Source organism: Diabrotica virgifera, chromosome 10 (assembly GCF_917563875.1).
Source record: "Diabrotica virgifera virgifera chromosome 10, PGI_DIABVI_V3a".
Classification (NCBI taxonomy): domain Eukaryota; kingdom Metazoa; phylum Arthropoda; class Insecta; order Coleoptera; family Chrysomelidae; genus Diabrotica; species Diabrotica virgifera.
Window position 1 is genome coordinate 143,084,957 of NC_065452.1, and position 26,684 is coordinate 143,111,640.

The 26,684-nt window shown below is 32.4% G+C and overlaps 1 protein-coding gene across 1 annotated transcript; it reads left to right on the forward strand.

Annotated features, from left to right (window-relative positions):
* On the forward strand, window positions 1-26,168 carry LOC126878630 (uncharacterized). Its single transcript, XM_050641455.1, has 3 exons — window positions 1-1,076; window positions 13,803-14,097; window positions 25,543-26,168. The coding sequence occupies exons 1-3, from the start codon at window positions 253-255 to the stop codon at window positions 25,828-25,830; spliced, it is 1,407 nt and encodes a 468-aa protein (XP_050497412.1). The 5' UTR covers window positions 1-252; the 3' UTR covers window positions 25,831-26,168.
* The last annotated feature ends 516 nt before the right edge of the window (window positions 26,169-26,684 follow it).

A 26,684-nucleotide genomic window follows, 5' to 3' on the forward strand; every position in this document is an offset into this window, starting at 1 on the left:
TTTCTGTTAAAAAAACAATGTCCTTAAAGTTCGCCAATTTGTCTAAAGATCCATTTACGATAAGTAAATAGCTAAATATTAATATTTTTATCGGACAAACGCTGACACGCTTGCGTGAAAGCCTTGTAATGTAATACAACCATAATATGCTAGTCCTTTCACAACATCAAAGTGTAACGTAGTTTAAAAATCCCTAAAATGTAGAGTTAGAACACCAAGAAGCAAAAAAGTGCCTTTATAGAAGAATTTACAATGAGTAGAAGAAACAAATGCAAGCCTCGTATTATACCCCAACAAGACAAGCGAATATGTGGATTCATATGCTTCTGTCAACTAATAGTTGTATTTAGTTTCGTCTCGTTGATTTATCTCACAGTGGCGATATACATCCCCTCGTATAGGGCATTCCATAGCGGTTTTGATGAAACACCAGTCATGTGCCAAACCATTAATATTAGTACAGAAAACAACTGCAGTTGGGCTTCTTGTGGAGAGTGGTGTTTGACCAAAACCTCTGGATTTTGTCCTCAGATCCATGCCATCACTCGTCAAAATGGAACCAGGGTCCAATTCCTAAACTGTACCAACTTCCAATCAGCAACCTGCCCACCAGTCAACTCCAACCAGCTGAAAAAACACAATTGCAATAACGGAACAGAATGCGCATCTCTCAAAGGCCTCTTCAATTGCTCCTTGGGGCATTGTTCCAATATGTCCCAACTTTATGACTGCCATTACAAAGCCGATGGATTCACAGTTGATAGTGATAAGGATAACGTTAAATTGAACGGCTTCTTCGAATGTCGAGGAACAAAATGCACAAAAATTAAAAAACCTTTCACCTGTGATCGTATTTGTAAAGAAAATATTACTTCTACCAATGTAAATGTTTATATTACTATTGAGGATGCTGTCAAGTTTGCCCATTGTGAGTCTGCTGTAGCAACGACTAAAGCTGCAGGCAAAGAAGTTGGAACGGAAATAGCACCTACTCAATTCTGGTCCAAACTTCCCGATGAGGTCATTATGGTTTCTTGTCACACTGTTGAATACGATGAACCTTTACAAATTATACAGTAAGTCAAAACGTTTTCTACTAACATGATTTTCGCCAATTTTACAATATTGCATAAGTATATATAAAAACAAATTAAAATAGATAAAGATATTTGATAACAAATAATTACAAATACCTATAATAACTTTTACTAAATTTAACCTAGAATTTTAGGGTTTCACCCAAAGTTGGGTATTTTGGTACTTAAGACACCCTCAAAATTTGAGACCGATCCATTAATTAGTTTAAAAGTTATTCTATTTGTTTATCCCAGAGACCTTTATTTTGCAATAACATAAGACAGAAAGTAATGAACATAGAGCAATTCTGAGTATGACATATGAAAGTAGAAGAGTGGTAGTATGAAAATGTATTAAAAAAAGATAAAAAATTTAATTAATATAGCCAAAAATCCTAATGCCAAATTTTTGAAATTTTGTAATTTATAAACATTTAGAATAACTTTAAAAATATTATCCGTAGAAACAATCTTTTTATATATTCGAAAAGCTAGTATTTTACCACGAATTTTCAAATAAAGAAATTTAGCCTGGGTTTATTTGGGACAAAGTTAGCATGTGATTTTTTTAATTCACCGCTAATTTGTTTATAATAATTAATGAATCTCAATAATGCCATTTTAAAGAATGAAATTTGTATTTTTTGCTAAAAAAATTGCACAAACATTGTACCTTCACAGCACCCTCTACGATTTTTCAAAAATGTAGTTCAAACGGTTACTAGGGGGAACCTACAAATCCACCGAGTTAAAATACCGAAAAAGCAATTTCAAGATGAACTATTTTAAATGGGAAATAAGCCACAATTTTACCAAAAAAATGAATTTATTAACGTTTCGACGCCCAAGTCGGGTGTCGTTGTCAAAATACAAAATAATACTAAATAAACAAAAATGTTGTTGCTTAGTAAAAAATTCTTCTAATAATTTATTTAATCTGACTCATTTATATCGGCAATTCAGGCATGTATTATACATTTTAAAGTAGAAGACTTTAAAATGATATTGCCAATATTGATGAGTTGCGTTTCCTGGGACGACTTTACTAAAATATGTTCATTCGATTACATGAAATCAACCCCAACTCAGAATATCCGCCACAAAAAATCATAGCATGTGATCTGTCTTTAAAAAGACAACAAATGCAACGATGACAGTAAAATTCTCGAGCTAGAGATTCCATAGTAAATCACGAGGGAAAACCAGGAAAAACCTCGTGATACTATCGCGACATCGTAAGTATTTGGGCTTACATGTAAAGACAGATCACATGCTATGATTTTTTTGTGGCGGATATTCTTGAGTTGGGGTTGATTTCATTTAATCGAATGAACTATCTTTTAGTAAAGTCGTCCCAGGAAACGCAACTCATCAATATTGGCAATATCATTTTAAAGTCTTCTACTTTAAAATGTATAATACATGCCTGAATTGCCGATATAAATGAGTCAGATTAAATAAATTATTAGAAGAATTTTTTACTAAGCAACAACATTTTTGTTTATTTAGTATTATTTTGTATTTTGACAACGACACCCGACTTGGGCGTCGAAACGTTAATAAATTCATTTTTTTTTTGGTAAAATTGTGGCTTATTTCCCATTTAAAATAGTTCATTATAAAAATACCACAAGGAAATAGCTTCAGAACAACAGTAATTTCAAGCTAATACAATTTTCTGTACCTCCGGATCAACTCAACGGATTTTGATCTTCCTTTTTTAATTTGTATATAATTTCTACGTACATTACAAATATGCAATTTGTTTATAAATTTATTAATTAATAAACAGTCTAATTGGCTTAAACAATTCTTGAAACTATATTTTTTTACAAAAATCATTTTTTTAATCATAGTGTCATTAATGATCATAGAAAAAGTTAAAGTACACTTCAATAAATAAATTATTTTTATTAGATAATTATTTATTGAAGCTAATTTATAAAAGTATACCTTAACTTTTTTTATGATTCATAATAATAGTATGATTAAAAACATGGATTTTTGGGAAACAATTATTTTTTCAAAAATTATTTAAACAAATTAGACTTTTTATTAATTAATTAATATCTAGACAAATTGAATATTTGTAAAGAACGGAAAAATTACATAAAAGTTAAAAAAAAGATCAAATATATTCAGTAGATTCCGAGATATAGAAAATGATAGTAGTTTTAAGTTGCCCTTTTTAGTTTTTGAACTCATGCATTTGTCGGCTCCCAGCTCCCCCTTCACTTACCACGATTAGTCACCAATTGAACTTTATTTTTAAAAATTCGTGTAAAATACCAGCATTTTGAATATGTCAAATTATTTTTTCTACGGGCAATATTTTTAAAGTTATTCTAAATGTTTTTAAACTACAAAATTTCAAAAATTCGGCATTAGGATTTTTGACTATATAAGATAATTTGGTATCATTTTTTAGTACATTTTGATAGCATTACTTTTCTACTTTCATTTGGCATAAGCAGGGTTGCCCTATCTTCATTATTTTCTGTCTTATGTTATTGCAAAATAAAGGTCTCCAAATTCCAAATATCCAAATTATTTTGGCGCGGGTAGATATTATTTTAGGTTTTTGGATTATTCGAAATAAAAAAGATATTTTGTAATGTTGATCGTCGAACGGCTCAAAAACACCTAAAAGTATTAATTTTGAAATTACGAAGCGGCTAAATTCAAGTTCAAACCTGATTCTATCAAATTCCGTATTTTGGGCTTATTTCGCCCATCCTCTCATAGGCGCTTCATTAACAATTGAAGCACTTATTGTATAAAGGGTATAAGTCCACAAAACTTAGTTTTGAGAAAAACGAAAAAACTATTTAGTTTAGAAACTTAATGATCTATCAAATTTTGTTCTGCAGATGAAATGTAGAAGGAGACTAGTGTGCCATGTAGATACATGTGATACAGCAAACTTGGCTTTGAAAAAGATTAAGGTCAAAAAGTCGTTTTTAAAGGCTGGGACTTGATTCCTTTATACAATCAATGAATAAAAGATGAAATGGTGCTGCTTCTCTACAGTTAAATTATTAATTTATTTATAAAAAAAGGTTTATTATTACAAAGACCTAAAATACATCGTAAGACTAACTAACTTAAGCTAATCGAAGTAATAAAATAAACGACAAAGTACAACAAACGATGGTGGAGCCACAAGAATTGAAGGGTCCGGTCGTAAAACTTGTTAAGTGACAAAATAAAAAAAAACTGATTTATCACATTTTGAATCTAAAAACTAACAAAATAATTTTGTTTGAAATCAGCCGTCAAATAAAATATTTTAGAAATATAATGCTCTCATATTAAAATAAAAAGACATTGTTTTTTATCAAATTAAATTTTTTTTCAAATTTTAACAAGAAGAAATTTAGAAAAAAATGCTACTTAACAAGTTTTTTATGCGTCTTAGTTAAGGAAATAAAAATCTGTTAAGAAACTATAAAGACACTTAACAGGTTATTAATCACTGGGTCAAGTTAACATAAAATTGTTTAGTTGATAACTTTATTTGAGCAAACTTTATAAGAAAACAAGAGATGAACAGAATTTAAACAACAAATGAACATAAAAATAATTTTAAACTGTTAAATCTTGGGATTTCAGTGAATAGTAGAAAGAATGATGTACTGGTGGAATCCATTGGAGGCATGACATCACATGGCCTAGTTTTGACTCTTCTATGGGCAACGCTTCTGGATACTTTTGAGTCAAGTTTGTATTAAAATCTTCTTCCAGTGAGAGACTAGGTCTACCCCTTTTTGTTTTAAGACTAATGGATTGTGGAATTCCATTGTATGTGTCATAAGAAAGCATGACATAAGGATTATTAATATTAAGCTCCAGCTTCACGGAGTTGCTTATTCCAAAATTCGATTTGCTGAAATTTTCTCTTAATTCAGAAAAATTTAAAAAATCTTCTCGCTTAAGAGGCGTTACAATAAATGGCCTTTTCTTTTTGGCTTCTTTCAGAACTTCTTCCCATTCACTAGGAGAGTACACGGCATTCTTAGTTTTTGCGAATTTTTTTACTAATGCAAAATCCCTACCACTAGGTAGCATAGTGTGCCCTACTTGTGGAAAAACGTGAATTATTTTTTTAAACCTTTTAGATTCCAGGAGTTGTAGCCAAAATCCTACGATAGTCCAATTCTTGTTTTGACCACAGCAGCTATCAGATACAGCATAAAGTGTGTCACCACGAACATCAAACTTATCAAAATATTTCTTTAAGCAACTAGCAATTTCATCGGATCCTCGTTTAGCAATGGATTCGTCCCAAAGGAAAAAGTAGCCATCTTCTGGCTTGTTGCAGCAATGGACACTAAAATTATAACACCAAAGTTTTTTTATAAAAACATGGACCGGTGGTTAATTTAGGTGTAGGAAGAGCTTGTTGCAGATCAAACGTTATCACATGTACGTCATTTTCCTTAGACTCTTCCACTGCTTTTTCAAGAACGTCTCTTGCAGCTTTTGCTTTTCTTAAGTGTAACTCTTTAGAAGTTTCTAGTTCCTTAAGTTGTTCATTATCACCAATTTCTTTAGAATGGTTTATATTAATTTGGAACTCATCGCACTTTGCACAAGTGTCAGATTTAGGAGTTTTAAAAGAAATATTATAGTCCTCTGTAAAAATTCTTCTGAACTTGTCTGAAGAAACAAATTCAAGTTTTTGTGCTTGACGACTTTCTATGTACTTTTCATATAATATTTCAATATTGTAATCAAGGCTCTTATACTCTTTATCCGTGTTATCAGGTCGGCTGTAATGGCTTTCATATCGAGGTAAAGAGTCTATGAAACGATGAACTGCGTCAATGTCGTTTTGCAAATACTTTCTTTTTTGGTTTTCGTGTCTACCTCTGCGGTCTTTTTCAGGAACAATAACACCCTTCTTAAACTTACTCACAATATATTCCACTCGACGTCTACCGATTCCATGCAAAGAAATAAATGCATTTTTGCAAATTTTTAAACTTTGGTTGTTTGATTGAATAGAGTAGTCAAAAGTAGAAGTCCTCCTCGTATCCCTTTTTCTGGTCTTTCGTTTTATATTGTTTCTACGCATACATCCGAATAGATAAGTATTTTGTATATCATAGCTTGAGAGCTGCCAGAACTTAGAAAATATTTTGGAGCGCTCATCTGCTGATATTATCTCAAAACATTTTCTTTTACATGTACATGGAGGCCCAACAGCTTTCTTGCTTACTTCACCACCACTTCCTCTGTATTTTTTATATTTCTCTCCAGAATCTTTTAATAGTTTTGTTTTATTTTGTCTGTTTATCTGTCTCTTTCGTTTTCTTCCCTTCTTTACATTAATATTCTAAAAAAATATAAATTTAGTATGTTAAATAATGTCAAGTACTAAGTAATATGACTAGCTATTTCTGCAAGTAAAACATGTTATATGCATCATATCACTTAACAGATTTTACTAATATAATAAATAAATATCACTAATAGCAAGTAAAACGTGGTATCTGCCATCACTTAACATATTTTACGTGCAGTGTTAGAATCTTAACCTAAAAACTTACTTGTTCTGAATCGGAACTTTCGATTGAACTTTCTTCGTCACTATAGTTTGGATCCGAATCTGAGCCCTCCAAGGGCTCTTCTGCTGAAGAAACATCACTATTTTTCGACATTTTTAAGCATAAAATAAAATAAAACAGGCAACTTGTTAAGTACACTTATAGCGTGCTCACTGCAGTTCACAGGTTTTACATGCAAAAAACATAATATTAGACAATTAACAGATTTTGACGATGTGAGGTAGTGACATCTATGAGTCAAATTTTGAAATTTTGAAAATTGAAATCTGTAATATGGTTACTTAACAAATTTTTCATGCAAAAACATTTAAATCTTAGGCAATGTTACTTAACATGTTTTACGACCGGACCCTTCAATTATTGTATAAAGGTAATCAGTCCCGGACTAGTTCCCTTTAACGCTCAACAAAAATTTTATTGTGCGATATTTTTCCATATTTTGCGTACGGTGAGAGATACAAATTTTCTTTATAGACTTGTCATCCGTCGACGTTGGTTTAACAAAATGTATATCTCACATTAATTTCGTACGAAAGTGGACTTATTGCCTTTATACAATAAGCGATTCAATTAAAAACAATGTTTTCGATTAAATCGTGCCAAAAATTTTCGGAAGATGATAGATGAAGGTCTGAACTTGCTTTGAAGCAAGGTTTTGAAGGTTTGACATTAAAGCCACATGGCAAATCCTTAAAAATATGACCGGTTCAGGGCCGTATTTACAGGACCAACCAATTGTGCGTTTACGAAATAAATCAATTAATCAAATTGTGACTAGAGAGATCCTTGATATCGGTCTTGTTATTGATACAATTTTGATCTTTATTTATGTCAATCATCTCCAATATACATTTTTTGTTATAATTCTCTTATATAAATATGTAATATAATAATAATAATAAGTAATAAGTATATAAATCTCTTATTCTAAATTCTGTACATTTTCAAAAATCAAAGTAACATGGTTATTTTCTATAGAAAGTTTGGCTAGAGCTGTAGTGTTTAATTGATTGTAGTCCAGAGAAATAAGTTTTTTGTCGGGACACTTGAGCAGCTAGGTTGCAAGTGGGTTTTTTGGGTAGATACTATATACCTAATACATTATAAATACAAAAATGCCCGTCACAGTTCGGACGAGAAATTTAGTTATTAACAAATATGGGTCAAAAATGGCAGTTTTTTGATTTAAATCGCTAGAGGTAAAAATAGGGTAATTAAATATCTTATTTATAATATTCTTCTTTTATTAGATGAGCAATGGTTTAAAATGGCACTTTTGAATTTTCTTCCGATTATTTGTTGCTTGGAAAACTGCAAAATAAGAATAAAATTTCGAAAATAAAAAATTTGCTATAACTTTTGCGAAAATGGCCTTAAGACTTTCATATTGCATAAAAAGTTGAGTTAAACAGTCCTTATAATGCACAAAATTTTAAGATGATTCCTCAATTAGTTTAAATTTTATTAAATTTGTTTATTTTCAAAGTATTGAAAAAAATCATTAAAAAGTCGTTTTTGTCACTGCGAAAACAGTTTACTAAAATAGAGTCATTTCTGGCTTATAAACAATTTGAATAGCTTTGTTAATATTGACTGTAGAGTAAATCTACTTTGGGATTTCAAAACCTGGTATTTTTACACGAATTTTCAAAAAAAAACTTTTTGTTTAGGTTAATTAGGGTCAAAGTTAGCCACTTTTATTATTTAATTCAGTTACTTCTATATACATACATACAATTCTCCTGTAACAGTGTTAGTTACAATACTACTTCGAAACGGCTTGGCCGATTTTGATGAAATTTTACACGTATATCCTATAGGACTGAGAATAGGTTTTAATCTGTTTTTCATACCCATAAGTTATAAGTAACCTGTATAAGTCCCCTGACATTTTTTATTTTTTTGGACAAAATTACCTATCTTAATTTTATATCACGTAGAATTAAAAAATACATACAACCCTTAATTTTTGCTCTTCTATCACCAACCCCTATTTGTTAATAGCCATCTATATATTTACATTTACACGTATAAAGTTCTCCTGTCACAGTGTTAGTTGCCATACTCCTCCGAAATCACTTGACCGATTTTTACGAAATTATATATGTATATTCGGTAGGTCTTAGAATCGGTCGTAATCTACTTTTCATATACCTGAGTGATAAGGAGGGTTCCCCCTAACATTTTGTAATGTTAGGTGGAAATGTGTGTACATAACGTGCTCTATAAGAGTACGAATACATATTAATTTAAAAAATTATGATCAAAATCCATCAAAAAGCTCCGTCGATATTAATCGCAGCATATATGTTTGAAGAATCAGTTTCATTTTTTGAGTGCATGGATTTTAATAATTCCCGTCCACCGACCACAAATCGATTTCGTTTGGACGTCATTTTTAAAGCTTTATTAACCACTCTGGTGAGGTTCAAAGTTTACTAAAACTTTTACACTTAAACTATATACCTTCAACTTCAAAATGGCTCTAGTTAGGTTGCTTAATTTTTATAAACAAAGTAGCCGTCAATTAAATAAAAAAAGTGGCTAACTTTAACCGTAAAATTAACCTAGGAGAAAGGTCTATTTTTAAAAATTCGTGTAAAAATACCAGTTTTTTAAATCCTTCTGTAGTTTTAGCCTACAGTCAATATTAACAAAGTTAATCAAATTGTTTATAAGCCAAAAATGACTCTTTTTAGCAAAAATGTTTTCGAAGTGATAAAAATGACTTTTGAATGATTTTTTTAAACACCTTGAAAATATGACTATTCTTCTTTCATACATATGGTTTCCACAGAATTGCTATATCATTAATATTTTCTGAACAATAACATTGCGAAAAGAAAGCTCTTTGGGATAAACAAATTGAATAAAATTTAAACTAATTGACGAATCTTCTTAAATTTTTTGTGGATAATGTTTACTATTTGACTCAACTTCTAAATATTTTTTATTTTCGATATTTTAGTCTTATTTTGCAGTTTTCGAAGCAACAAAAGATCGAAAAAAAAATTCAAAAACTGCCATTTAAAATCTTGACTCATCTATTAAAAGAAGAATGATATAAATAAGATATTTAATTACCCTATTTTTACCTGTAGCTATTTAAACGAAAAAACTGCCATTTTTGACCCTTATTTGTTAATACATAACTAAATTTCTCGTCCAAACCGTAATTTTCATAGTTATAATGTATTAGGTATACAGGGTGTAACAAAAGTACAGGTCATAAATGAAAGTACATATTCTGGGACCCAAAATAGTTCGAATGAACCTAACTTACCTTAGTACAAATATGCACATAAAAAAGTTACAGCCCTTTAATGTTACAAAATGAAAATCGATTTTTTCCAACATATCGAAAACTATTGGAGATTTTTTATTGAAAATGGCCATGTGGCATTCTTGTGGCAGGAGCATCTTAAAGAAAAATTATAGTGAAATTTGTGCACCCCATAAGAATTTTATGGGGATTTTGCTCCCTTAAACCCTTTATGGGGATTTTGCTCCCTTAAACCCCCCCTCCCAAACTTTTGTGTACATCTCAATTAAATTATTATTGTGGTACCATTAGTTAAATATATTCCGGTGGTATGGTTGACGGAATTAATAAAAAAATAAGTATAACAACGAACAGTAATATATTTATTTATTTGGGTAACAAAAAGTGTTTTGCTTATACATCGCGTAAGAGGGTTTGTTATTGTTTTCGGCCCAGCGAGCGGCCGATGTCTCTCGGGTGTTGTGACCGACTGGCTGAGTGGCTGAAAAGAAAACCACAGACGCTAATCTGTTTGTGTTTTACCATCTGACCAGATGGGCAATAAATCACTTAGGTCTGGCGTATACTTTTGCAGTTTTAAGAAACAATTTCGAATGCATTAAGTGAGTTGTTGACATAATTGTCTGATATGGTAATTAATTTATGGGGGTGCAGTTTGTTAAACCGCACAAACGAAAAACAGATGGTGAAGGATACATTCAGTTTCGTAAAACCATGTCCCTCTTACATCTGGTTTGTATTTACATGTGAATTTTGAATGACTAATGTTGTTTCGTTTTTGAGAAAAATTATTAAAAATTAAGAAAATAAAATTAGCAAAAATAGTAATTAAAGCGTACCTCTATAAATACAATATTCCTAAAACTTTTTTGCCTCTTAGTATTTTTTCGATAAGGCAGTTTTTATCGAGTTAATGCTTACTTTTTAATATGTTTACATAAAAATTTTATGGGGGTTTTGTTCTTTTAAACCCCCAAATGGTTGTGCACGTTCCAATTAAAATATTACTGCGGTACCATTAGTTAAACACAGTGTTTTTAAAACTTTTTTGCCTCTTTGTATTTTTTCGAGAAGGCACCTTTTATCGAGATGTGGCTTCTTTTTAATATGGTTCAAAATATACCTTGAAGTGTAAAATTGGATTTATAGTTTGACGTAGCGTAGACGTAGACGCAACGGAGACGGAAGAAACGGAGTGGAGACGGAAGAAAATAATATGTCAATTTATAATTATTCGACGTAGCGGAATTTTTGCGCATGAGTAGAAACTGACTTAATTCAACAACATAGCCTATAAATTATACGAACCGTAAACAAACTTTGTGTTTATTTATTTATACTATTATTTATTATAATATCTGGTTTGTGTGTTACATGCATTAGGAAATACACGAAGGTATGCTCCTTGGTGCCGTGGAGAAGTTTGTTTCATTTCCTAGTCGTTAAAATGTTTAATGTTTATTACTAAACTACACTATGATATATTTTTATTAAATTAATAACTTATTGTAACAAATAACAAAATTCGAATATGCTGCCAAACAACTTTTTACAAAAGAGATGAGGGGGAGGGGCGGGTCCACTTTGAGTGACAGAACAAAATTCTTCGTTATGATTGGCCAGACGTAAGAAACGCACTGTTATAGGAACGCACAAATCATACATACATTTTCGTATCATTACCAAGTCTCCATAATCGTACGACATATACAAATATGTGGTGGATTTGAAAAAATATTCAAAATATGTCTATAAAAACTGACTTTTCGAAAAAGTACTAAGAGCCAAAAAAGTTTTAAAAATATTGTGTTTAAATAATGGTACTACAATAATAATTTAATTGAAACGTGCACAAAAGTTTGGGGGGTTTAAAGTAACAAAACCACCATAAAATTTTTATGGGGTGTCCAAATTTCACTATAATTTTTTCTTAATAATTTTCACTGCCATAAGAATGCCACATGTCTATTATCAGTAAAAAATCTCTAATAGTTTTCGATATATTGGAAAAAATCGATTTTCATTTTGTAACTTCAAAGGGTTGTAACTTTTTTTATATGCCCATTTGTACTAAGGTAAGTTAGGTTCAATCAAACTGTTTTTGGCCTCAGAATATGTGATTAAATTTATGATCTGTATTTTTGTTACACCCTGTATAGTACTTACCCAAAAAACCCATTTTCAACCTGGCTGCTCAAGTGTCCCGAACATGGTATATTTTTGCCTTATTTCCCTGGCGTATTGGTTTGTACACTATGTTTGTGTGAAACAAGATACAACCTTCTATACAGGGTGTCCCCGAAAATAGTGCGTTCCTTTAAGGTATGGATAAAATACACAATTTAAAACAAAAAGTCCTATAACATTTTTTTCTGAAGTTAACCCTTTCCAAGAAAAAGAATACATTGTTCGCCATATAAGTGAATTTTTATTTTCATAAATTCGAATGACATGGCAACGTGGCGTAGAACTTATTGTCACTTTGGAAATTTAACCTATCAAACCCCTGTTTATTTACTATTAGGTGTGATTTTTGGGGTTGTTGACATGCCACCTATCTGCAAAATAGTTATTTCTTGCTTTAATAATGTGACTAGACGGCAGATGTGGATATCGGTTTGGTTGACATTTTCATTATTTTACCTACCGGATACAACTGACCTACAAACCTACTATTTTTAATTGCGCGGTGTTGCCAGACTTTAATTTTCATATCAAAATGTATTTTCGTTTTTTGATCAAACGGCGGAATTTAAAAAAAAAATTTAAAGCACTCATGGGAGTGCCGATAGAAGTGAAAATTTCTTATAGTATCTAAATTACGAGCTCAATGCTTTTTCCCCATCCAAAAAGAAGTGCTATACCTATATTATATACGCGTTGCGTACGTTCTATGCTATTTATATATACATATACAATACATAATATACATACATACGTACGAAATTTAGTTCGGCAAAATGATGTCGGTCGCAAACACAATACTTTTTCCCTATCTAAAAAGTGCACAACGTCCCTAAAAAAGTTTTTACTTCACAAATTTATTTCGTCGAAGCAATGACGGTCGCTAGTTTAATACTTTTTCTCAATCTAAAAAGAGCACGACGTCTCTAAAGAAGTTTTCACTTCAAAAATGTATTTCGTTAAAGCAATGACGGTCGCTAATTTAATACTTTTTCCCCATCGAAAAAGTGCAAAACGTCCCTAAAGCAGTTTTCACTTCAAAAATTAGTTCGTTGAAGCAATGACGGTCGCTAATTCAATACTTTTTCCCCATCTAAAAAGGGCACAACGTCCCTAAAGAAATTTTCACTTCAAAAATTTATTTTCGTCGAAGTAATGAAGGTCGCTAATTCAATACTTTTTCCCCATTTAAAAAGGGCAAAACGTCCTTGAAAGTTTTCACTTCAAAACAGTATTTCGTCGAAGTAATGACGGTCGCGATGACGGTCACTAATTCAATACTTCTGCCCCATCTAAAAAGTGCACAACATCCCTAAAGACTGTTCACTTCAAAAATTTATTTCTTCGAAGCAATGACGGTCGCGATGACGGTCGCTAATTCAATACTTTTTCCCCATCTAAAAAGTGCACAACGTCCCTAAAGAAGTTTTCACTTCAAAAATGTTATAAGACTTTTTTGCTCTACATTGTGCCTTCTACCTATACCTTTAAGGAACGCACTATTTTCAGGGACACCCTATATAGATATTGGTGATGACACAAGATCTACTTACAAAAATTGAAGGTGTTCAAAATTTGAAGAAGACTAAAAATGTCTCGCAAAGTAATGAGTTTAGGTATAGGAAATGATTCAAGAAAATGTAAAATATCATAAATTCAATATTTTAAATTATATTATATATTTTTCAGCTCCTCAGACTGTATCAACGGAACAATCTACGACTTAGAAACGATTCCAAAACCTTTTGTAACTTTTAAACAATTTTGGAATTTGACTGGAAAACATAGAAACGTGGTAGATGAGAAAAATGAGTTTGTTCCCGAACAGTCTTCATTGCTTATATACAATGCTTCAAGACTCTATATCAATCTGGATGGCTGTGTCAACACATTGAGGGGTGAATGTTCTGATTTTCTTAACACGCATGGCAGAGATGGTAGAAATCAGACGGCGATATCTAGATACTCATGTTTTTATAACAAGGTAGTATTTTTCTGTTTTTCTACTATTTTTCAACTTGCCTTAGTGCAGTGGCGGCTTGTCAGGGTCGGCAGTGCCGACCCACACATTTATGGACACATTATAATTTTTTTTTAATATTTAAGTTAATCAGAGTTGATGATATTCGTTTCTGTGAAAAAAAAAATATCTGTGAGATAATGCAGACTAAATTTTAATACCTATCTGAGGAGACAAAACCTTGCCGACACTGTCCCTAAAGCCACGAGCCGCCACTGCCTTAGTGGCCAATCTTTTTCGAGTTTGGTAATTGCTCTTGATTTTGCGCGTCAAAATGCATTCTAGGCATTTTGGACGCGTTTAATAGTCTAAGAGCTAGTGAACCCTCCGACTAACGGTCTTCCTGTAAGGCTAGAAATTTGTATAGTGATAGCACACCAAAGCTAAATACCATGACCTGCAGGGCCGCCGCTACCATGTGTGCAAAGTGTGCATCGCACACGGGCGGCCGATTATAGGGGCGGCCAAAAGCAGTCCACTGATGATAATTTTTTTTAAACGAAAATAAATTCATAAAACAAATAGTAATGATTCAGATATTTTTATAAACTCTAATATTTATTTTAAACAATCTAAACAAAAATGCCAGAAAATGTTATTTATTATATGAACTGCCCTTTTGCAGCTGTAGTCATAAAGTAGTTTCGGGAATGCTTTTTAATTCAAAGTGGCTGGCGGTTTTCGGACTTTAAGAATATTTTTATCTAGGTGGTCCATATGCGAATTTTTCAAATTCTGAACATTTATAATTTGTTAAGAGAGTACGACACGATAATAGGATATTTTCCGAAAATTTAGATAAGTGCTTGTTAAGTTGCTCTCATTGAGTAATAAAAAAGTCTTTTTTATTACTCGATGGTTTAAAAAAATCTTTTTTATTTATACTCGATGGTTGCTCTGTTATAATATTGTTCCTTTATGCTTATGTATGGTTATAGATGGGTTATAGTTCAGTCTTAGTTAAGAATTTGATGATTTTAGACATGCTTTTGATAAACGATTTTGTTCGTAATAGATATATAGTAGTGTGCCCGTTTCTTTTGCACACACTACGGTATTTCAAATAGGCCTGAATCCCGCGTGCCAAAAGAAGTCGATTAATTGCAAGCTGAAAATGTGTTAATAGCTTAACGGTGTCTAGTCGTGCAAACTTTGATGTACGGGAACACTGGAACAGGGGAAGTTTTAATTGTGGAACAGTTTAAAAATTTGGAACGTCAGACTACGAAAACGTCCCATGTATTTTGTCGGACAGAACATCCAATTGTTTTGTTACCCTGTCATTAAACTCTCATGCAAAAATCAGGCTGCTATTACTAACCAACATGATTCCTGTCATTTGACATTGACATGTTCTTCGTGTTTCACTCATTAAAATGCCCAGTTGGTCATAGACACCAGTCTGATTTTTACATGAGAGTTTAATGAACTGATAACAAATCAATTGGAAGTTATGTCCCACAAAATACATGGAACGTTTTCGTAGTCTGACGTTCCAAATGTTTAACCTGTTCCACAATTAAAACTTCCCCTGTTCCAGTGTTCCCATACATCAAAGTTTGTCGGACTAGACACCGTTAAGCTATTAACAAATTTTCAGCTTGCTATTAATCAACTTTTTTTGGTACGCGGAATCCAGGTCTAAAAGTAACGTCGAGATCAGAGCAATTATTTTTCATATACCCGTTATGGTTACAATGTATCTCCTGCACATTTCTTTAAATACTAGTACCTATGTTGAAAGGACTAAAGTGTTAAAAGGGGGCGGCAAATATTAAGTTGCACACGGGCGGCCAACACTTTAGTGGCGGCCCTGATGACCTGGCAGTCATCAGCCCTACACGTGTATCTACCAGGTGAATCGAAAAGTGCATAGTTTAGGGGTAAAATAAACTTTCTCCTGTAAGGTTTAAATTTAAGTATGTGTTTGAGTAAGTCATTTAGAAGAAATGTGTACAATGACAGGCGATTATGAACAGAATAAGACCTTGCCAGGCGAGGGGAAAAATTAGGGGTTTTTCCTAAAATTATTTTTTTATATCGAACAAAGGTTTTTTAGGTTTATTGAATCATTCCAAACAGAAAAGGTCTTTAGTGACTTTTCGCTTAGGTTAATAGTTTTTGACATATACGCGATTAAAAATTTAAAAATGGCGAAATCGGCCATTTTTATCCCTGAATCGGATATTTAACTGAAAATTTCATGTTGCCAAGGTAAGTAGATATTCTTTAAACATCGATTGATGAAATCCCGAAGAGTCTTTGCAATACAATATCAAAAACCCTTTTGTTTTTTAATTGCTAATGAAGCGGGCGCGACACTGTAGTATAAGTGAGGACGTTTGAGTTTGCATAAATTCATTATCTCGAGAATGGGCAAATTTGAAGAGAAATCCTCAAATAGGTCGATTTTTATTTTTATATTATTAGGACTTTCTGGCATATGTATAATACTAGTGACATCATCCATGTGGGCGTGATGACGTAATCGGTGATTTTTTTAATGAGAGTAGGGGTCGTGTGATAGCTCATTTGAAAGGTTATTTAATTATCTATTCAGTGATATAAACGTAACATAATTATTTATACAGGGTGTGCAAAAAAAATTCTTGTTTTTCTTTAAATTAATTTAATAAATTTTTTTTTGTACACCCTTTATAAATAATTATGTTAATGTTTATATTTCTGAATAGAGAATTAAATAACCTTTCAAATGAGCTACCACACAACCCCTTCTCTCATTTATTACGTCATCACACCCAGATGGATGATGTCACTAGTATTATATATATGCCAAAAAGTCCTAATTTAAAAATAAAAATCGACCTATTTGAGGATTTCTCTTCAAATTTGCCCATTCTCGAGATAATGAATTTATGCAAACTCAAACGTCCTCACTTATACTACAGTGTCACGCCCGCTTGATTAGCAATTAAAAAGCAAAAGGGTTTTCGATATTGTATTGCAAAAACTCTTCGGAATTTCATTAATCGATGTTTAAAGAATATCTACCTACCTTATCAACATTGAAATTTTCAGTTAAATGTCCGATTCAGGGATAAAAATGGCCGATTTCACAATTTTTAAATTTTTAATCGCGTATATGTCAAAAACTATTAATCTAAGCGAAAAGTCACTAAAGACCTTTCCTGTTTGGAATGATTCAAAAAACCTAAAAAAAACTTTGTTCGATACAAAAAAAAAATAATTTTAGGAAAAACCCCTAATCTTTCCCCTCGCCTGGCAAGGTCTTATCCTGTTCATAATCGCCTGTCATTGTACACATTTCTTCTAAATGACTTACTCAAACAGATACTTAAAGGACCCCGCACAAACCTTATGGAAAATAGGTCCCAGTGGATTTCGTTCATACTTTGGGAAAATACTCTTTGAAGCATCCTGATAAAAAGTTCTCATGGGCACAACTCAATCGTATGAAGGATTTTAAAGATATAGAGGCCCAAGGCCCAAACTCGGAAAATTATAAGATTTACGGGGTATTCAAATTCCGTGAGTTACTGGTTATTTGGCAACATGTAGAAGTTTGGATCAAGGAAACGTACTAGTAGTCTAGGATTTTTTCCTGGCCATCCAATGGCGACCTTTACTTTGACCTTGACCTTCAACGGACGTCATCTTCTAGAGTTTCGAGGGTTTTAGGCATTGAATTGATATAAACAGATTGCTCATGAGTTTTTGGGATCGCAAAACACGAATATGCCATAAGAATTGGCCTCCGGATAACGTGGTCGCCAGGGCCACTGTAAGGGACGTCATCTTCTAGAGTTTCGATGGTTTTCGGCCTTTAATTGATGCAAATGAATTACTGGAGGGTTTTTTGAGGTCGCTATATACGAATATGCCACCAGAACCGACTCCCGGAGCACCTGGTTTCCAAGGTCAATGAAAGGGGCTCCTGAAGTTTCGAGGGTCTTTGGTACTATTGATGCAAACGAATTTCTCATAGCTTTTTGGAGTTGCTGAACACGAATACCCCATCAGAACAGACATCGGAGTACCTGTTGCCTAAGGCACGTCACGCTTTGGAAATTCGAGAGTTTTCGGTACTAATATAATGTAAACTGATTACTCACAAGTTTTTGGGGCTGCAGAACGTGAATACGCCATCAGATCCGACTCACGGAGCACCTGGTGTCTAAGGCAGGTCTTCTTCTGGAGTTTCGACAGTATGCATGTTCGGTAGTGTGCATGTATGCATGTTCGGCAACCCCAAAAACCTAAGAGTAATCCATTTGATTCCTCCGAAACTCCAGAAGATAACCTGTCTTAGGCATCAGGTGCTCCTGTGTCTGTGCTGATCACGTATTCGTGTTCAGCAACCCCAAAAACCTATAACTAATCCGTTTGCATTATTGTAATACCAAAGACCCTCGAAACTCCAGGAGCCCCTTTCATTGATCTTGGAAATCAGGTGCTCCGGGAGTCGGTTCTGGTGGCATATTCGTGTATAGCGACCTTAAAAAACCCTCCAGTAATTCATTTGCATTAATTAAATGCCGAAAACCATCGAAACTCTAGAAGATGACGTCCCTTGCAGAGGCCCTGGCCACCAAGTCATCCGGAGGGCAATTCTGATGGCATATTCGCGTTTAGCGATCCCAAAAACCCATGAGTAATCTGTTTATATCAATTGAATGCCGAAAACCCTCGAAACTCTAGAAGATGACGTCCGTTGAAGGTCAAGGTCAAAGTAAAGGTCGCCAATGGATAGCCAGGAAAAAATCCTAGACCACTGGTACTTTTCCTTGATCCAAACTTCTACATGTTGCCAAATAACCAGTAACTCACGGAATTGTAATACCCCGTAAATCTTATAATTTTCCGAGTTTGGGCCTTTATATCTTGAAAATCCTTCATACGATTGAGTTGTGCCCATGAGAACTTTTTATCAGGATGCTTCAAAGAGTATTTTCCCAAAGTATGAACGATATCCACTGGGACCTACTTTCCATAAGGTTTGTGCGGGGTCCTTTAAACCTTACAAGAGAAAGTTTATTTTACCCCTAAACCATTGATTATAAATATTCCACTAGTAGGAATATAAATATTCCACAATAGGTAGTTATTAATCAATGCCTAAACCATGCACTTTCGATTCACCTGGTAGAAACACGTTCAGGGCTGATGCCTGCCAGGTCATGGTTTTTAGCCTTGGTGTGCTATGAATTATCACTATACAAATTTATAGCCTTACAGGAAGACCGTTAGTCGGAGGGTTCACTAGCTCTTAGACTATAATAGCTTTTTCATTAATTTTTCAATACGCGAGAAATTTTTGACAAGCAGTTTTATTTTGTAGTTACAACATTTGAGTTTGACATTTATCAAATCCGTACGACACTGCGATTTTACAGTACCTATTAATTCATTCATTCATTAAGCATTACAACCCCTAGGGATTTATAGCTGACGCCTCGCCATGGCGTTCAAAATCCTATTCTTGGATGAGGTTAATTACTCCTCTGTCATTTATAACTTGCTGTTTGTCTTTATCATAACTCTTTTCCATTTCTTCCTGTCCTTACACTGAACTTTCCAGTCTTTCAAATTTATTGCTTTTACCTCTTCTTCTACATCATGCAGCCATCTTCTTCTAGGTCTACACGTGGGCCATAGTGGTGTCCAGTTTTAGGTACCATTCTCAACATATCTGATTGTGGGCGTCTCTGTTTATGTCCTATCCATTGTAAGCGAAGAGATTTTATGTATCTGACTATATTTTCTGTCTTTAATAATTAAAGAAGAATTATTCTTCTTCAATTTCGGCATTTGTTTTCATTATTATTTCTCCCTCTCTTGTTACATTGTGGTCCAGTATTATTCTCATTATTTTTCCTTTAAATTTTAGAAGGCTATCTTCCTCTTTCTTGTTAATCATCGTGGTTTCCATCCCATCCCATATGTAACAACATATTAAGTCTTAACAAGTTAGTAGTCTGTAACAACATAGGTCTTAATAGGTTCATCTTTGTTCTCTTACTCAGCGTCTTGCTTCTCAGCAGATTTCTATTCATTCCATATGTCTTTTTGCCTTTCAGAATTCTTTCATCTGTTCTCTCTTTTCCGGTTTTCCCTATTGTTACTCCCAAGTAGCTAAAGGTGGATACAGTTTCAAATTTATGGATCTGTGTTAGATATTTCTGAGTTGTTGTGTCATCGACATGTATTTATTTGTGCTGGTTTATCTCTGGCCCTATTCTCTTCGCTTCCTTAGCTGTGTAAAACTGAAGCTGTAAACTATTCAGTGACCGCGGCTGTACCTAGAGATTTAAAATTTCCGGAAAAATTGGTTGCAGGAAAAAACCTGTTTTTTCCGGAAAAAAACAGGAAAAAAAGGAAAAATTTAAATTTGTTACAATACAGGGTGTCTGCGTAACTTGGAACCATATGGCAAACTTTTTTAATATCAATTTTACGAAAAAAAGTCATTCTTTATAAAGTGCTCTGCATAGTCTAAAATCTAAGATGCAATCATCAGATATCAAATTTTGTCAACAGTATACGAGGTATGTCAAAAAATATGAATTTCGCTCAAGAGCAAACTACCTTTATATTTCAAAATATCAAAAAAATTTATTATGAAAAGTTATTTTTAATTAAAAACCATATTCAAATATGCAATAACCGCCATATTTGAAAAAAAAATTTCTGAAATTTTCCTAAATTACCGATTCCGAACATCATTTTTATTTATTAGACATGTAATAACTCTTTTATTAATAATTTTAGGAAAAAAAATTATTCTTCATAGAAATCTGTGCATGGTCTAAACTTCAAAAGCAACTATCAGTTATCCAAGTTTGTTAATTTTATATGAGGTGTGTCAAATTCATATTATTTGACACACCTCGTATAAAATTAACAAACTTGAATAACTGATAGTTGCATCTTGAGGTTTAGACCATGCACAGATTTTTATGAAGAATAACTTTTTTTTAATTTAGGAAATTTAGGAAAATTTCAGAAATTTTTTTTCAAGTAGAAGGCTGCTATTGCATATTTGAATATGGTTTTTAATTACAAATAACTTTTCATTATAAAATTTTTTGATATTTTGAAATATAAAGGTAGTTTGCTCTTGAGCGAAATTCATATTTTTGACATACCTCGTATACTGTTGACAAAATTTGATATCTGATGATTGCACCTTAGGTTTTAGACTATGCAGAGCACTTTATAAAGAATGACTTTTTTTCGTAAAATTGATATTAAAAAAGTTTCCCATATGGTTCCAAGTTACGCAGACACCCTGTATAACTAAACATAGATCTATATTATCAGAAATGCCTTTTGTTTTTAAGTATATAAAAGACACAATATTAAATATTGCCCAACAAGTTATCCAGACTAGTTATCTTATTGAAAGCTTGATAAAATATGTTGTAGATCGTTACGAATTTTATTCTAAGCCGATTCACTTTGCAGCTAATTTTCTTGATGCTCGTTTTAAAGGAGAATAATTATTGAATGAAGACCAACTAATGAAAGCTATAGACTTCATTTCTGAAATGGCTCGTTCACTTAAACTAGATGTAGGGAAGGTGGTGGCAAATCTAACCAGATTTAGAAATTGGATTTTTCATCCCATTATATGGTGGCAAGGTTTGTTTACATCGCAGCCACGTATGCCAATTGGCTCCGAATTTTAAATGGACCTCTATCTTACGCCTCTTCAGAAACTGGTCAAAAAACAGATAAAAATCATGTTGTTTTATCCGTCCAGGATGATGAAGCGGGGATCGACTCTGAATCAGATGCTTGGTCTGAAGATTCAGATTCGGACTCAGATGAAAACCACTGAGCGCTTCGGTTAAATATTGTGCTTTCTATCTTTGAAGTTTCGGTTTTGATAATTTCAATAATATTATAATTTTTAACCCTATATACATGTTTGTAGTTATATCTTACATATTAATAGATATTATTAAAGTATGTTCCTGCATTTATTTTTACAAAATATATATATATATTTAACCGACTTTAAAATTGGTATTTTTTCACGTTTCAAGTCAGGCCCCCGCTACCATATGTGCAAAGTGTGCAATGCACACGGGCGCCATCCTTTAGCGGCGCCAAAACCCAGGGTCAAAAATTGAAAAATAATTTGCAAACAAAAAATAAAAATTAATTTTAAAACAAAAGTTGAGAAATTAAATAGGATTAGGAATAAATACACACGAAACATATTTAAATTAAGTGACAGCGATCTTTTAAAACGTTGTTTTGTTCTTGAAGAATGACTGACAGATCAGGATAATAAGGATAGGTATAGACTCCAATGATTTGTTTAATGCAATTAAAAAGTTATTTTCATTACCTGATGATACTGACCCCTTAAGTATTTTACAATATACAGGGTGTACCAAAATACAGGTCATAAATTTAATCACATATTCAGGGACCAAAAATAATTCGATTGAACATAACTTACCTTAGTACAAATGTGCACATAAAAAAAGTTACAGCCCTTTTAAGTTACAAAATGAAAATCGATTTTTTCGAATTTATCGAAAATTATTGGAGATTTTTTATTGAAAATGGACATGTGGCATCCTTATGGTAGTAGCATCTTAAGAAAAAATTATAGTGAAATTTTGACACCCCATAAAAATTTTATTGGGGTTTTGTTCCTTTAAACCCCCCCCCCCAAACTTTTGTGTACGTTCCAATTAAATTATCCTTGTCGTACCATTAGTTAAACAGAATGTTTTTAAAACTTTTTTGCCTCTTAGTACTTTATCGAAAGGTCAGTTTTTATCGAGATATTTCGAATATTTGTCAAATCCACCACATATTTGTATATGGTTAAGTACGATTATGGAGACTTTGTAATCATTATGAACATTTATTTATGATTTACATTTTTAGGGATATTTTGAACCATATTAAAAAAGAAGTCACATCTCGATAAAAGGTGCCTTTTCGAAAAAATACAAAGAGGCAAAAAGTTTTAAAAACACTGTGTTTAACTAATGGTACCGCAGTAATATTTTAATTGGAACGTACACAAACATTTGGGGGGTTTAAAAGAACAAAACCCCGATAAAATTTTTATGTAAACATATTGAAAAATAAGCCTCAACTCGATAAAAACTGCCTTATCTAAAAAATACTGAGAGGCAAAAAAGTTTTAATAATATTGAATTTAACTAATGGTACCACAATAATAATTTAATTGAGACGTAAACAAAAGTTTGGGGGGGTTTAAGGGAACAAAATCCCCATAAAATTTTTATGGGGTGCACAAATTTTACTATAATTTTCTTTAAGATGTTCCTGCCATAAGAATGCCACATGTCCATTTTCAATAAAAAATCTCCAATAGTTTTCAATATATTCGAAAAAATCGATTTTCATTTTGTAACTTCAAAAGGCTGTAACTTTTTTTATGTGCATATTTGTACTAAGGTAAGTTAGGTTCATTCGAACTATTTTTGGTCCCAGAATATGTGATTTAATTTATGACCTGTATTTTTGTTAGACCCTGTATATTTGAAAACAATTTAATCTTCAACCTTCCAAACGTAAGCATTTCACTAAGAATTCTTTTGACATTACCTGTATCTTTAGCTGCTGACGAGCGATATTTTTTAAAGTTAAAAATCATTTGGACAATGCTTTAAGAACGATTGCCTGGGCTAGCAATATTAACAATTGAACAAGAAATTTTTGATGGTATAAAAATGTTAAGAGGTGTAATTACTGAATTTCCAACAGCAAAGTCTCAGAAAATATCGCTACTTTTTTATTTTTCTATTGTACCTATAGCCCAGTAAATGGACGTGAAATACGGCGATACCGTGTAATTTTCAGGGTGAACAAGGAATTGCACGAAAATTTGGATGTAGGTTCTACCATTACCCTCCACTTCAAAGTTGGACTTTGTAGTTAGTTGCTTTTACTTGGGAGGTGAATAAAACCCCTTCTCAGTGGTGAAAAAATGTAGGTTTAAAAGTTATTTGGTGAGTTATTTGCGAGTAAAAAGTAAAAGTTGCGAGTAAAAGTCTATAGATCTAGTGAACGTAAAATTGTAGCTGATGAGAAAAACGTTCTTATTCGTCAAATTCCAAATCGAATATTTCAACGTGAAATAACCAAAAAAATTAAGCACTTTTCGGGAAAAAACATTATGACTTCTAAACTTCAGTTTTTTGCTTTATTTCAAGCACCTATCGACCTACCTTATAAAAAATAAATAAATAAACATGAACTAAAATGCCTAAGGGGCGCCAAAATCCTTTTTTGCACACAGACGCCATCAGCGCTTACGGGGACCCTGTTTCAAGTCTCAATTAAAAAAAGGTGTGTGTACTTTGTACGCACGTAAGAAGTTATACTTCTATTATATGATTATATGATTATAAACGAAATTAATATACTTTTTATTTATATTTTATTTAAATATAAAACTAATTTATACTTACTACTTCTCAAACATTTTTATTAAAACAGTGCCAAAAATTAAAATAATAAAAGACTAAAACACACACAAACACATTAAAAATGCCACAAATGATTTCTGAACAATAATTGTCGGAAAATTTTTTAACTAAATACGTATTTTCTGAAAATAAAATTATATAATAAATATACTTACAATCATAAAATGTATAAAAAAAAAATAAAAAAAATAAAAGTTTCTATTGGGATTTGAACCAACTTACCAGCGCGGCTGGTATTGGCGTTGTATCGGGGTTCACTCGCATTATACGCTTCGCCACGGAGACAGTGTGTCATTATGTGCGAAGATCGACTAACTAAACGGATTAAACTTTTGACATTTTTGCATTATGTAAATCAAATTATTTTGATTTTGAATTGAAATGATTTAGAATTGAAAAAATACAACAAAACATAGAGTAAGAAAACAATATATTAGGTGAATATTGATAGAAATTTTGATGGCAATCAAATTATGTAAATAAAAGTATTATATACTATGTATTTTGGTAGGTTCAAATGATAGTTCAAATAATATTACATACTATGTATTTTGGTAGGTACCTATGATACATTTACAATTATTACGTACCTGTTGCTTTAAAAACTATTTAAAAATCACTACAATTATAAACTTTTTTTTGTTTTGCCATATTGGATAATTTTTGTCATGTCATTTGAACATCCAATCAGAACAAAGTTGTAATGCGACTGCGCCGGGATCAAAGGTTTTAATCCTATTAAAATTAACCCTCATATCGCGCGTAAAGAAGTATAACTTCAAAAATATTTAAATTTTCCCATTTTTTTCCAATTTTTCTAATGGTTTGAAAAAAAAACGGAAAAAAACCTGTTTTTTCCGCATTTTTTCGCGTATTGTCCGCTGTGTTAAATCTCTAGCTGTACCTAGTTGTTTTTATATGTTAAAACCATATTCTTCTTTTTTAGAACAACTCCTTCATGGTAGTGGGTCGTTTTGATCTGAAACGAACCTGGAGAGACCTGTTAATAGCGATAGGTATACCGTCAGTGCTATTTGTAATTTCCTTCGTAACACTCTGCACCATCATGCAGTCAGTGAGGGTCGACGATGACACAAAGATGCGATGCAAATACTGCTTTAGCAACTACAACTCAGACATGACTGAAATGCTTCACAGCAAATACGAACTATCTTCTCCCGAATCTGATGTGCCTTTCAACAGTAGTCGAAACAAGCAAGAAGAACTGAGTTAACAAACGAGAAAGGACTCTATTTTTTATATATGTAAAACAATAATACGCTTAAACTGTACCAGGTGTATACATCACTGTTGCCTTTTTTAAAGTCAAATGTAATACTATATTTTCAAAAACTATAAAATTTGTATATGATATATGAAAATTCTAAATGAGGAAACCAAAAGAACCAATTTCGTCTAAAATTGTTGCAGTGTTTTATCTATGCCTTGGGTGTATATATTTAAATATGAAATACTCACCATAATCGTATGTTTATAAACACAAATATATATATATAAAATATGTATAGCTTTAAAAAACACTAAGCTATGAAATAAAGATGTTAAAACTTTCTCTTGCTTGACTTTCTCTTTTTGTAGCTTATTTACTCGTACTAAGCCATGGGAACAGGGGAAGCTTTGTTCTCAATGCTAACATTACTTCAAAAATCATAGGAAGTACAGAAACCAATTTACGTCAGATTTATAGATTCTTAAAATGCGTTTGGTAGCAACATGATAAGCTGTTTGAGTAAGTATCTCGAAATGATTTTCATCGACTGTAGCCTTTGACTATCTGCTGATGTATTTTGGATAAAATTTTGAAACGCATTCAAAAGAGTAAACTGTAACCCTTTTCTTACATAAAATATGAAACTCGTTCTTCTTATGTGCTCAGATAAAAATTCTGTTTACAGATTTGGAAATTTTGTAAAATTAAAAAAAAAATTAAAGCACTCATGGGAGTGCCGATAGAAGTGAAAATTTCTTATAGTATCTAAATTACGAGCTCAATGCTTTTTCCCCATCCAAAAAGAAGTGCTATACCTATATTATATACGCGTTGCGTACGTTCTATGCTATTTAAAT